The following is a 15417-nucleotide window of genomic DNA, read 5'->3' on the forward strand; positions in this document are numbered from 1 at the left end:
TGTGTTTACCACACAACAATTAATCAATTTCTTGAGATGTCAAACAAATCTATTCAGTTTTGTGTCACCCTGTCATGGCCCTCTCCTCTCTCCTTTCCTCTCCTCCTTTCTCCTTTCCTCTCCTCCTCTCCTTTCCTTTCCTCTCCTCTCGTCCTCTCTCTCCTTTCCTTCTCTCCTCTCTCTCCTTTCCTCCTCTCCTCTCCTCTCCTTTCCTTTCCTCTCCTCTCGTCCTCTCTCTCCTTTCCTTCTCTCCTCTCTCTCCTTTCCTCCTCTCCTCTCTCTCCTTTCCTCCTCTCTTCTCTCTCCTTTCCTCCTCTCCTCTCTCTACTTTCCTCCTCTCCTCTCTCTACTTTCCTCCAATCCTCTCTCTACTTTCCTCCTCTCCTCTCTCCTTTCCTCCTCTCCTCTCTCCTTTCCTCCTCTCTCTCCTTTCCTCCTCTCCTCTCTCGACTTTCCTCCTCTCCTCTCTCTCCTTTCCTCCTCTCCTCTCTCTCCTTTCCTCTTCTCCTCTCTCTACTTTCCTCCTCCTCTCTCTCCTTTCCTCCTATCCTCTCTCCTTAACTCCTCTCTCTCTCTCCTCTCTCTCCTCCTTTCCTCCTCTCCTCTCTCTCCTTTCCTCCTCTCCTCTCTTTTTCTTCCTCTCCTCTCTCTTTCTTCCTCTCTCTCCTTTCCTCCTCTCCTCTCTCTCCTCCTCCTCTCTCTCCTTTCCTCTTCTCCTCTCTACTTTCCTCTTCTCCTCTCTCCTTTCCTCCCCTCCTCTCTCTCCTTTCCTCCTCTCCTCTCTCTCCTTTCCTCCTCTCTCTCCTTTCCTCCTCTCCCTCCTTTCCTCCTCTCCTCTCTCTCCTTTCCTCCTCTCCTCTCTCTCCTTTCCTCCTCTCCTCTCTCTACTTTCCTCCTCTCCTCTCTCTCCTTTCCTCCTCTCCTCTCTCCTTTCCTCCTCTCTCTCCTCTCCTCTCTCTCCTTTCCTCCTCTCCTCTCTCTCCTTTCCTCCTCTCCTCTCTCTCCTTTCCTCCTCTCCTCTCTCTCCTTTCCTCCTCCTCCTCTCTCTCTCCTTTCCTCCTCCTCTCCTCTCTCCTTTCCTCCTCTCCTCCTCTCCTTTCCTCCTCTCCTCTCCTTTCCTCTCTCTCCTTTCCTCTCTCTCCTTCCTCCTCTCCTCTCTCTCCTTTCCTTTCCTCTCCTCCTCTCTCCTTCCTCCTCTCTCTCCTTTCCTCCTCTCCCTCCTTTCCTCCTCTCCTCTCTCTCCTTTCCTCCTCTCCTCTCTCTCCTTTCCTCCCCTCTCCCTCTCTCTACTTTCCTTCCTCTCCTCTCCTCTCTCTCCTTTCCTCCTCCTCCTCTCTCCTTTCCTCCTCTCTCTCCCTCCTCTCTCTCTCTCCTTCCTCCTCTCCTCTCTCTCCTTTCCTCCTCCCCTCTCTCTACTTTCCTCCTCTCCTCTCTCTCCTTTCCTCCTCTCCTCTCTCCTTTCCTCCTCTCCTCTCTCCTTTCCTCCTCTCTCCTCTTGACAGGTGCTGGAGCTACTGTGTCAAATCCTTCAGACTGACTCCTTATCATTGGTCCAGCAGTGGCTGCTGCTCGCGGGCCAGAGGGGTAAAACAACACACATGTACAGGCTGTGTTCTAAATGGCATCCTATTCAATCACATTTATCAATCCCTTTTTACATCAGCAGATATCACAGAGAGCTTAGTTAGAACCCAGCCTGAAACCCCAAAGAACTACTGTTAACCAGGACCGAGAGAGAGAGAGAGAGAGAGACAGAGAGACAGACAGAGAGAGAGAGAGAGAGAGAGAGAGAGAGAGACAGAGAGACAGAGAGAGAGACAGAGAGACAGAGAGAGAGACAGAGAGAGAGACAGAGACAGAGAGAGAGACAGAGAGAGAGACAGAGAGAGAGACAGAGAGAGAGAGAGACAGAGAGAGAGAGAGAGACAGAGAGACAGACAGAGAGAGAGAGAGAGACAGAGAGACAGAGACAGAGAGAGAGAGAGAGACAGAGAGAGAGAGAGAGAGACAGAGACAGAGAGAGAGAGAGACAGAGACAGAGACAGAGAGAGAGACAGAGACAGAGAGAGAGACAGAGACAGAGACAGAGACAGAGAGAGAGAGAGAGAGACAGAGACAGAGAGAGAGAGAGAGAGAGAGAGAGAGAGAGAGAGAGAGAGAGAGACAGCACTGACCTTAGATTTGTTCTGAAAAAGTGTGTTCAGTGAATCTAACTCCCAGTTGACTCCCTAGAGAAGGACATGGTGATGGGGTTGATTCAGTGAATCTAACTCCCAGTTGACTCCCTAGAAAAGGACATGGTGATGGGGCTGATTCAACAGGCCATGAAGGACAGTGTCTTCCTAAGGCAGCAGAGTATGACTGAGTGCGAGGTACCCAGATGCCATCCACGCACCTCTCTGTCGGGCCGGGTACTTGCTAGCTGTGGACATGCAAAACTAAGACTTCATACCAGGTTGGTGTGGTTCGCAAACCAACAGAAAAGTGTTTACCAGGTTTAACCAGGTTTACCAGGTTTAAACAGGTTTACCAGGGTTTACCAGGGTTTACTGGGGTTTACCAGGGTTTACTAGGGTTTACCAGGGTTTACCATGTTTACCAGGTTTACTAGGTTTTACCAGGGTTTACTAGGGTTTACCAGGTTTACTAGGTTTACCAGGTTTACTAGGGTTTACCAGGTTTACTAGATTTACTAGGTTTACTAGTGTTTACTAGGTTTACCAGGGTTTACTAGGTTTACCAGGGTTTACCAGGTTTATTAGGGTTTACCAGGGTTTACCAGGGTTTACCAGGGTTTACCAGGGTTACCAGGTTTACCAGGGTTTACCAGGTTTACCAGGGTTTACCAGGGTTTACCAGGGTTACCAGGTTTACCAGGGTTTAATAGGTTTACCAGGGTTTACTAGGTTTACCAGGTTTACTAGGGTTTACCAGGGTTTACCAGGTTTACTAGGTTTACCAGGGTTTACCAGGTTTACCAGGGTTTACCAGGTTTATCAGGGTTACCAGGGTTTACTAGGTTTACCAGGGTTTACTAGGTTTACCAGGGTTTACCAGGTTTACCAGGGTTTACCAGGTTTACCAGGGTTACCAGGGTTTACCAGGTTTACCAGGGTTTACCAGGGTTTACTAGGTTTACCAGGGTTTACTAGGTTTACCAGGTTTACTAGGGTTTACCAGGGTTTACCAGGTTTACCAGGGTTTACCAGGGTTTACTAGGTTTACCAGGGTTTACTAGGTTTGCCAGGTTTACTAGGTTTACCAGGTTTACTAGGTTTACCAGGTTTACCAAGTTACTAGGTTTAACCAGGTTTACTAGGTTTAACCAGGTTTACCAGGTTTACCAGGTTTACTAGGTTTTACCAGGTTTACCAGGATTAAACAGGTTTACTAGGTTTACCAGGTTTACTACGTTTACCAGGGTTTACCAGGTTTACCAGGTTTACCAGGATTAAACAGGTTTACTAGGTTTACTAGGTTTACCAGGGTTTACTAGGTTTACCAGGGTTTACCAGGTTTACCAGGTTTACCAGGTTTACTAGGTTTTACCAGGTTTACCAGGGTTTACCAGGGTTACCAGGGTTTACCAGGGTTTACCAGGGTTTACCAGGTTTACCAGGGTTTACCAGGTTTACCAGGGTTTACCATGTTTACCAAGTTACTAGGTTTAACCAGGTTTACTAGGTTTAACCAGGTTTACCAGGTTTACCAGGTTTACTAGGTTTTACCAGGTTTACCAGGGTTACCAGGGTTTACTAGGTTTACCAGGTTTACCAGGGTTACCAGGGTTTACTAGGTTTACCAGGTTTACCAGGGTTACCAGGGTTTACCAGGTTTACCAGGTTTACCAGGGTTTACCAGGGTTACCAGGGTTTACTAGGTTTACCAGGGTTACCAGGGTTACCAGGGTTTACTAGGTTTACCAGGTTTACCAGGGTTACCAGGGTTTACTAGGTTTACCAGGTTTACCAGGGTTTACCAGGTTTACTAGGTTTACCAGGTTTACCAGGGTTTACCAGGGTTTACCAGGTTTACCAGGTTTACCAGGTTTACCAGGTTTTACCAGGTTTACCAGGATTAAACAGGTTTACTAGGTTTACCAGGGTTTACTAGGTTTACCAGGTTTACTAGGTTTACCAGGTTTACTAGGGTTTACCAGGTTTATGGAACCTGAAACGAAATGCTTTGTTTGCTTTCACAGTTCATCCCAACTTCAGCTGCCAATCAGCAAGGAGGATAAACCAGGTAATGCTAACGTTTGTTCTGATGTTGATTTCTACTGTATAAGAAGGTACAGGACTACTATGGGGTTATAGAAGGTACAGGACTACTATGGGGGTTATAGAAGGTACAGGACTACTATGGGGGTTATAGAAGGTACAAGACTACTATGGGGGTTATAGAAGGTACAGGACTACTATGGGGTTTATAGAAGGTACAGGACTACTATGGGGGTTATAGAAGGTACAGGACTACTATGGGGGACTACTATGGGGGTTATAGAAGGTACAGGACTACTATGGGTTATAGAAGGTACAGGACTACTATGGGGTTATAGAAGGTACAGGACTACTATGGGGTTATAGAAGGTACAGGACTACTATGGGGTTATAGAAGGTACAGGACTACTATGGGGGTTATAGAAGGTACAGGACTACTATGGGGGTTATAGAAGGTACAGGACTACTATGGGTTTATAGAAGGTACAGGACTACTATGGGGTTATAGAAGGTACAGGACTACTATGGGGGTTATAGAAGGTACAGGACTACTATGGGGTTATAGAAGGTACAGGACTACTATGGGGTTATAGAAGGTACAGGACTACTATGGGGGTTATAGAAGGTACAGGACTACTATGGGGTTATAGAAGGTACAGGACTACTATGGGGGTTATAGAAGGTACAGGACTACTATGGGGGTTATAGAAGGTACAGGGATACTATGGGGGTCATAGAAGGTACAGGACTACTATGGGGGTTATAGAAGGTACAGGACTACTATGGGGTTATAGAAGGTACAGGACTACTATGGGGGTTATAGAAGGTACAGGACTACTATGGGGGTTATAGAAGGTACAGGACTACTATGGGGGTTATAGAAGGTACAGGACTACTATGGGGGTTATAGAAGGTACAGGACTACTATGGGGGTTATAGAAGGTACAGGACTACTATGGGGGTTATAGAAGGTACAGGACTACTATGGGGGTTATAGAAGGTACAGGACTACTATGGGGTTATAGAAGGTAAAGGACTACTATGGGGTTATAGAAGGTACAGGACTACTATGGGGTTATAGAAGGTACAGGACTACTATGGGGTTATAGAAGGTACAGGACTACTAGGGGGTTATAGAAGGTACAGGACTACTATGGGGTTATAGAAGGTACAGGACTACTATGGGGGTTATAGAAGGTCCAGGACCACTATGGGGTTATAGAAGGTACAGGACTACTATGGGGGTTATAGAAGGTACAGGACTACTATGGGGGTTATAGAAGGTACCGGACTAATATGGGAGTTATAGAAGGTACAGGACTACTATGGGGGTTATAGAAGGTACAGGACTACTATGGGGTTACAGAAGGTACAGGACTACTATGGGGGTTATAGAAGGTACAGGACTACTATGTGGTTATAGAAGGTACAGGACTACTATGGGGTTATAGAAGGTACAGGACTACTATGGGGTTATAGAAGGTACAGGACTACTATGGGGATTATAGAAGGTACAGGACTACTATGGGGATTATAGAAGGTACAGGACTACTATGGGGATTATAGAAGGTACAGGACTACTATGGGGGTTATAGACGGTACAGGACTACTATGGGGGTTATAGAAGGTACAGGGCTACTATGGGGGTTATAGAAGGTACAAGGCTACTATGGGGTTATAGAAGGTACAGGACTAATATGGGAGTTATAGAAGGTACAGGACTACTATGGGGTTATAGAAGGTACAGGACTACTATGGGGGTTATAGAAGGTACAGGACTACTATGTGGTTATAGAAGGTACAGGACTACTATGGGGTTATAGAAGGTACAGGACTACTATGGGGTTATAGAAGGTACAGGACTACTATGGGGTTATAGAAGGTACAGGACTACTGGGGATTATAGAAGGTACAGGACTACTATGGGGGTTATAGACGGTACAGGACTACTATGGGGGTTATAGAAGGTACAGGGCTACTATGGGGGTTATAGAAGGTACAAGGCTACTATGGGGTTATAGAAGGTACAGGACTACTATGGGGATTATAGAAGGTACAGGACTACTATGGGGTTATAGAAGGTACAGGACTACTATGGGGGTTATAGAAGGTACAGGACTACTATGGGGGTTATAGAAGGTACAGGACTACTATGGGGGTTGTAGAAGGTACAGGACTACTATGGGGGTTTTAGAAGGTACAGGACTACTATGGGGGTTATAGAAGGTACAGGACTACTGTGGGGGTTATAGAAGGTACAGGACTACTATGGGGTTATAGAAGGTACAGGACTACTATGGGGGTTATAGAAGGTACAGGACTACTATGGGGGTTATAGAAGGTACAGGACTACTATGGGGGTTGTAGAAGGTACAGGACTACTATGGGGGTTTTAGAAGGTACAGGACTACTATGGGGGTTATAGAAGGTACAGGACTACTGTGGGGGTTATAGAAGGTACAGGACTACTATGGGGGTTATAGACGGTACAGGACTACTATGGGGTTATAGAAGATACAGGACTACTATGGGGGTTATAGAAGGTACAGGACTACTATGGGGGTTACTACTAAAGTTCTTTATGTATTTCATACCATGGAATGACATGTGGGCTGTTTCCCAATCAACATGGTTGGTCATGGTTGTCATGGTAAGATCATGGTAAGATCATGGTTGGTCATGGTTAGATCATAGTTGGTCATTGTAAGATCATGGTTGATCATGGTTAGATCATGGTTTGTCATGGTAAGATCATGGTTGGTCATGGTTAGAACATGGTTGGCCATGGTTAGATCATGGTTTATCATGGTTAGATCTTGGTTGGTCATGGTTAGATCGTGGTTGGTCATGGTAAGATCATGGTTGACCATGGTTAGATCATGGTTGGCCATGGCTAGATCATGGTTTATCATGGTTAGATAATGGTTGATCATGGTTGGTCATGGTTGGTCATGGTTAGATTATGTTTGGTCATGGTTAGATCATTGTTGGTCATGGTTAGATCATATTTGGTCATGGTAAGATCATGGTTGATCATGGTTAGATAATGGTTGGTCATGGTTAGATCATATTTGGTCATGGTTAGATCATGGTTGGTCATGGTTAGATCATAGTTGGTCATGGTTGGATCATGGTTAGATCATGGTTAGATCATGGTTAGGCATGGTTAGATCATGGTTGGTCATGGTTAGATCATGGTTAGGCATGGTTAGATCATAGTTGGTAATGGTTAGATCATGGTTAGGCATGGTTAGATCATGGTTGGTCATGGTTAGATCATGGTTAGGCATGGTTAGATCATAGTTGGTCATGGTTAGATCATAGTTGGTCATGGTTAGGTAACATATTTGACTAGCTCTTGTCCTCTAAGCTTCTGTTCTTTCTTTCAGAGATGATTGGAGATGCAGAGGTACTTGAGGTCCACGCAGAAAGCCCGAAAGCGCCCGAAACTAAGCAACATATTGCCCAGGATGATCAGAACGACCAGTGTGATCAGAATGATTAGACTTCCTTAGTGTAATGCTTCGCCTCTCATCATTTAATGTAGTTCGTAGGAAGCCTGATTCTGTATCCAGAAACATTCTCTGACTAGTTATTCTGTATGATGTAACGCTGTTGTCATGGTTCAATTCTCAAAAGATTCTGAGCCAATTAAATCAGATTATTGTCCCACTTTTTTCTCTCGATTTTATTAACTCGGCTTATGTTCTGTAAGGCGATGTATGACCACAATGTGTTTAGATGCCTGAGACTGTGAGACAATGCAATGCCAGGCTAGGTTAAGAGCTATCTGGATAATGACTCACAATTATCTTTTGATTATATCTCTAATTTACATAGCAATAAAAAAAAGGCATTATTGAACTATTCAGGTGCCCAATACGTGTCCTCGTCCCCAGATTTCTATACATTTTAATCATTGGTCAATTGAACACAATTGTCCAACAGAAATTTGACTTCAGCTTTCAACCCAACCTCTCCGAAAGACACACATACTGTACCTGTTTTTGGAGAGGTGTGTTAGGCTGACTCAATTAGAGCCCAGAGAGGTGTTGTCTATTAGAGACATAGAGACAGTAGATCTAGCTGGTCTGTCAAATTATAATAGAGACAGTAGATCTAGCTGGTCTGTCATAATATAATAGAGACAGCAGATATAGCTGGTCTGTCAAATTATAATAGAGACAGTAGATCTAGCTGGCCTGTCATTATATAATAGAGACCGCAGATATAGCTGATCTGTCATAATATAATAGAGGCAGTAGATCTAGCTGGTCTGACATAATATAATAGAGACAGTAGATCTAGCTGGTCTGACAATGTAATAGAGACAGTAGATCTAGCTGGTCTGTCATAATATAAAAGAGACAGTAGATCTAGCTGGTCTGTCATAATATAATAGAGACAGTAGATCTAGCTGGTCTGCCATAATATAATAGAGACAGTAGATCTAGCTGGTCTGTCATAATATAATAGAGACAGTAGATCTAGCTGGTCTGTCATAATATAATAGAGATATAGAGACAGTAGATCTAGCTGGTCTGTCATATTATAATAGAGACAGTAGATCTAGCTGGTCTGTCATATTATAATAGAGACAGTAGATATATCTGGTCTGACATAATGTAATAGAGACAGTAGATCTAGCTGGTCTGTCATAATATAATAGAGACAGTAGATCTAGCTGGTCTGACATAATGTAATAGAGACAGTAGATCTAGCTGATCTGTCATATTATACCAGAGACAGTAGATATATCTGGTCTGACATAATGTAATAGAGACAGTAGATCTAGCTGGTCTGTCATAATATAATAGAGACAGTAGATCTAGCTGGTCTGTCATAAAAAATAGACAGTAGATCAGTGATCTAGAGACAGAAGACCTGGTCTGTCATAATATAATAGAGACAGTAGATCTAGCTGGTCTGTCATATTATACCAGAGACAGTAGATATATCTGGTCTGACATAATGTAATAGAGACAGTAGATCTAGCTGGTCTGTCATAATATAATAGAGACAGTAGATCTAGCTGGTCTGTCATAAAATAATAGAGACAGTAGATCTACCTGGTCTGTCATAATATAATAGAGACAGTAGATCTAGCTGGTCTGTCATAATATAATAGAGACAGTAGATCTAGCTGGTCTGTCATAAAATAATAGAGACAGTAGATCTACCTGGTCTGTCATAATATAATAGAGACAGAAGATCTACCTGGTCTGCCATAATATAATAGAGATATAGAGACAGTAGATCTAGCTGGTCTGTCATATTATAATAGAGACAGTAGATATATCTGGTCTGACATAATGTAATAGAGACAGTAGATCTAGCTGGTCTGTCATATTGTAATAAAGACAGTAGATCTAGCTGGTCTGTCATAATACAATAGAGACAGTAGATATAGCTGGTCTGTCATATTATAATAGAGACAGCAGATCTAGCTGGTCTGTCATAATACAATAGAGACAGTAGATATAGCTGGTCTGTCATATTATACTAGAGACAGCAGATCTAGCTGGTCTGACATAATGTAATAGAGACAGTAGATCTAGCTGGTCTGTCATATTGTAATGCAGACAGTAGATCTAGCTGGTCTGTCATAATATAACAGAGACAGTAGATCTAGCTGGTCTGTCATAATTTAATAGGGATAGTAGATCTAGCTGGTCTGTCATATTATACTAGAGACAGCAGATCTAGCTGGTCTGTCATATTATAATAGAGACAGTAGATCTATCTGGTCTGACATAATGTAATAGAGACAGTAGATCTAGCTGGTCTGTCATATTGTAATAGAGACAGTAGATCTAGCTGGTCTGTCATAATATAATAGAGACAGTAGATCTAGCTGGTCTGTCATCATATAATAGAGACAGTAGATCTAGCTGGTCTGTCATCATATAATAGAGACAGTAGATCTAGCTGGTCTGTCATCATATAATAGAGACAGTAGATCTAGCTGGTCTGTCATAATATAATAGAGACATAGAGACAGTAGATCTAGATGGTCTGTCATAATATAATAGAAACAGTAGATCTAGCTGGTCTGTCATAATATAATAGAGAAATAGAGACAGTAGATGTAGCTGGTCTGTCACAAAATAACAGAGACAGTAGATCTAGCTGGTCTGTCATAATATAATAGAGACAGTAGATCTAGCTGGTCTGTCATAATATAATAGAGACAGTAGATCTAGCTGGTCTGACAATGTAATAGAGACAGTAGATCTAGCTGGTCTGTCATAATATAATAGAGACAGTAGATATATCTGGTCTGACATAATGTAATAGAGACAGTAGATCTAGCTGGTCTGTCATATTATAATAGAGACAGTAGATCTACCTGGTCTGTCATAATATAATAGAGACATAAAATCTACCTGGTCTGTCATATTATAATAGAGACAGTAGATCTAGCTGGTCTGTCATAATATAATAGAGACAGTAGATTTAGCTGGTCTGTCATAATATAATAGAGATAGTAGATCTAGCTGGTCTGTCATAATATAATAGAGACAGTAGATCTAGCTGGTCTGTCATAAAATAATAGAGACAGTAGATCTAGCTGGTCTGTCATAATATAATAGAGACAGTAGATCTAGCTGGTCTGTCATAATATAATAGAGACAGTAGATCTAGCTGGTCTGTCATAATATAATAGAGACAGTAGATCTAGCTGGTCTGTCATAATATAATAGAGACAGTAGATCTAGCTGGTCTGTCATAATATAATAGAGACAGTAGATCTAGCTGGTCTGTCATAATATAATAGAGACAGTAGATCTAGCTGGTCTGTCATATTATAATAGAGACAGTAGATATATCTGGTCTGACATAATGTAATATAGACAGTAGATCTAGCTGGTATGTCATAATATAATAGAGACAGTAGATCTAGCTGGTCTGTCATAATAGAATAGAGACAGAAGATCTACCTGGTCTGCCATAATATAATAGAGATATAGAGACAGTAGATCTAGCTGGTCTGTCATATTATAATAGAGACAGTAGATATATCTGGTCTGACATAATGTAATAGAGACAGTAGATCTAGCTGGTCTGTCATATTGTAATAAAGACAGTAGATCTAGCTGGTCTGTCATAATACAATAGAGACAGTAGATATAGCTGGTCTGTCATATTGTAATAAAGACAGTAGATCTAGCTGGTCTGTCATAATACAATAGAGACAGTAGATATAGCTGGTCTGTCATATTATACTAGAGACAGCAGATCTAGCTGGTCTGACATAATGTAATAGAGACAGTAGATCTAGCTGGTCTGTCATATTGTAATACAGACAGTAGATCTAGCTGGTCTGTCATAATATAACAGAGACAGTAGATCTAGCTGGTCTGTCATAATATAATAGAGACAGTAGATCTAGCTGTTCTGTCATAATTTAATAGGGATAGTAGATCTAGCTGGTCTGTCATATTATACTAGAGACAGCAGATCTAGCTGGTCTGTCATATTATAATAGAGAGAGTAGATCTATCTGGTCTGACATAATGTAATAGAGACAGTAGATCTAGCTGGTCTGTCATAATATAATAGAGACAGTAGATCTAGCTGGTCTGTCAAATTATAATAGAGACAGTAGATCTAGCTGGTCTGTCATAATATAATAGAGACAGTAGATCTAGCTGGTCTGTCAAATTATAATAGAGGCAGTAGATGTAGCTGGTCTGTCATAATATAATAGAGACAGTAGATCTAGCTGGTCTGTCATAATATAATAGAGACAGCAGATATAGCTGGTCTGTCATAATATAATAGAGACAGTAGATCTAGCTAATCTGTCATATTATAATAGAAACAGTAGATCTTGCTGGTCTGTCATAATATAATATAAAAATAGAAACAGTAGATCTTGCTGGTCTGTCATAATATAATATAGCCTGTAGATCTAGCTGGTCTGTAATAATATAATAGAGACAGTAGATCTAGCTGGTCTGTCATAATATAATAGAGACAGCAGATATAGCTGGTCTGTCATAATATAATATAGCCTGTAGATCTAGCTGGTCTGTAATAATATAATAGAGACAGTAGATCTAGCTGGTCTGTCATAATATAATAGAGATAGTAGATCTAGCTGCTCCGTCATAATATAATAGAGACAGTAGATCTATCAGGTCTGTCATAATATAATAGAGACAGTAGATCTAGCTGGTCTGTCATCATACAATAGAGACAGTAGATGTAGCTGGTCTGTCATAATATAATAGAGACATAAGATCTACCTGGTCTGTCATAATATAATAGAGACATAGATCTTGCTGGTCTGTCATAATATAATAGAGACAGTAGATCTAGCTGGTCTGTCATAATATAATAGAGACATAGATCTTGCTGGTCTGTCATAATATAATAGAGACAGTAGATCTAGCTGGTCTGTCATAATATAATAGAAAAATAGAGACAGTAGATGTAGCTGGTCTGTCACAAAATAACAGAGACAGTAGATCTAGCTGGTCTGCCATAATATAATAGAGACAGTAGTTCTAGCTGGTCCTTCATAATATAATAGAGACAGTAGATCTACCTGGTCTGTCATAATATAATAGAAAAATAGAGACAGTAGATGTAGCTGGTCTGTCACAAAATAACAGAGACAGTAGATCTAGCTGGTCTGTCATAATATAATATAAAAATAGAGACAGTAGATGTAGCTGGTCTGTCACAAAATAACAGAGACAGTAGATGTAGCTGGTCTGTCATAATATAATAGAGACTGTAGATATAGGTGGTCTGTCATAATATAATAGAGACTGTAGATATAGCTGGTCTGTCATAATATAATAGAGACAGCAGATATAGCTGGTCTGTCATAATATAATAGAGACAGCAGATCTAGCTGGTCTGTCATAATATAATAGAGACAATAGATCTAGCTGGTCTGTCATAATATAATAGAGACAGTAGATCTAGCTGGTCTGTCATAATATAATAGAGACATAAAATCTACCTGGTCTGTCATAATATAATAGAGACATAGAGACAGTAGATCTAGATGGTCTGTCATAATATAATAGAGACAGTATATCTACCTGGTCTGTCATATTATAATAGAAACAGTAGATCTTGCTGGTCTGTCATAATATAATAGAGACAGTAGATCTAGCTGGTCTGTCATAATATAATAGAGACAGTAGATCTAGCTGGTCTGTAATAATATAATAGAGACAGCAGATATAGCTGGTCTGTCATAATATAATAGAGACAGTAGATCTAGCTGATCTGTCGTGATATAATAGAGACAATAGATCTAGCTGGTCTGTCGTAATATAATAGAGACAGTAGATCTAGCTGGTCTGTCATAATATAATAGAGACAGTAGATCTAGAAACCCTAACCCTAAACCTAACCCTAACCCCTAACCCTAACCCCTAACCCTAACCCTAACCCTAATCCTAACCCTGTCCATGATGTCCAGAGACAACATGTACTGGTCCACCCTAACTGTCCAGACAACATGTAGAGGTCCACCCCAACTGTCCAGACAACATGTAGAGGTCCACCCCAACTGTCCAGACAACATGTAGTGGGCCACCCCAACTGTCCAGACAACATGTAGTGGTCCACCCCCAACTGTCCAGACAACATGTAGTGGTCCACCCCCAACTGTCCAGACAACATGTAGTGGTCCACCCCAACTGTCCAGAGACAACATGTAGAGGTCCACCCCCAACTGTCCAGACAACATGTAGTGGTCCACCCCCAACTGTCCAGACAACATGTAGTGGTCCACCCCCAACTGTCCAGACAACATGTAGTGGTCCACCCCCAACTGTCCAGACAACATGTAGAGGTCCACCCCAACTGTCCAGACAACATGTAGTGGTCCACCCCCAACTGTCCAGACAACATGTAGTGGTCCACCCCCAACTGTCCAGACAACATGTAGTGGTCCACCCCCAACTGTCCAGACAACATGTAGTGGTCCACCCCAACTGTCCAGAGACAACATGTAGAGGTCCACCCCCAACTGTCCAGACAACATGTAGAGGTCCACCCCCAACTGTCCAGACAACATGTAGTGGTCCACCCCCAACTGTCCAGACAACATGTAGTGGTCCACCCCCAACTGTCCAGACAACATGTAGTGTTCCACGCCCAACTGTCCAGACAACATGTAGTGGTCCACCCCCAACTGTCCAGAGACAACATGTAGTGGTCCACCCCCAACTGTCCAGACAACATGTAGAGGTCCACCCCAACTGTCCAGACAACATGTAGTGGTCCACCCCCAACTGTCCAGACCACATGTAGTGGTCCACCCCAACTGTCCAGACAACATGTAGTGGTCCACCCCCAACTGTCCAGACAACATGTAGTGGTCCACCCCAACTGTCCAGAGACAACATGTAGAGGTCCACCCCAACTGTCCAGACAACATGTAGTGGTCCACCCCCAACTGTCCAGACAACATGTAGTGGTCCACCCCAACTGTCCAGAGACAACATGTTGTGGTCCACCCCAACTGTCCAGAGACAACATGTAGAGGTCCACCCCCAACTGTCCAGAGACAACATGTAGAGGTCCACACCAACTGTCCAGACAACATGTAGAGGTCCACCCCAACTGTCCAGACAACATGTAGAGGTCCACCCCCAACTGTCCAGACAACATGTAGAGGTCCACCCCAACTGTCCAGACAACATGTAGAGGTCCACCCCAACTGTCCAGACAACATGTAGAGGTCCACCCCCAACTGTCCAGACAACATGTAGTGGTCCACCCCAACTGTCCAGAGACAACATGTAGTGATCCACCCCAACTGTCCAGAAAACATGTAGTGGTCCACCCCCAACTGTCCAGACAACATGTAGTGGTCCACCCCCAACTGTCCAGACAACATGTAGTGGTCCACCCCAACTGTCCAGAGACAACATGTAGAGGTCCACCCCCAACTGTCCAGACAACATGTAGTGGTCCACCCCAACTGTCCAGACAACATGTAGTGGTCCACCCCCAACTGTCCAGACAACATGTAGTGGTCCACCCCAACTGTCCAGACAACATGTAGTGGTCCACCCCAACTGTCCAGACAACATGTAGTGGTCCACCCCAACTGTCCAGACAACATGTAGTGGTCCACCCCAACTGTCCAGACAACATGTAGTGGTCCACCCCAACTGTCCAGACAACATGTAGTGGTCCACCCCAACTGTCCAGACAACATGTA

The 15417-nt window shown here is 42.7% G+C and overlaps 1 protein-coding gene across 1 annotated transcript in view; it reads left to right on the forward strand.

The window, feature by feature from the left end:
• LOC115125926 (protein TBATA-like) overlaps positions 1-7974 on the forward strand; it is a 41877-nt gene extending 33903 nt beyond the window's left edge. The window contains exons 6-9 of the mRNA XM_065002307.1: positions 1503-1584; positions 2290-2455; positions 4202-4245; positions 7610-7974. Coding sequence (XP_064858379.1) covers positions 1503-1584; positions 2290-2455; positions 4202-4245; positions 7610-7725 — 408 coding nt within the window. The 3' untranslated portion in view covers positions 7726-7974. The remainder of the gene's footprint in view (positions 1-1502; positions 1585-2289; positions 2456-4201; positions 4246-7609) is intronic.
• Positions 7975-15417: the final 7443 nt, after the last annotated feature.

This window comes from Oncorhynchus nerka, linkage group LG16, assembly GCF_034236695.1.
Source record: "Oncorhynchus nerka isolate Pitt River linkage group LG16, Oner_Uvic_2.0, whole genome shotgun sequence".
Classification (NCBI taxonomy): Eukaryota; Metazoa; Chordata; class Actinopteri; order Salmoniformes; family Salmonidae; genus Oncorhynchus; species Oncorhynchus nerka.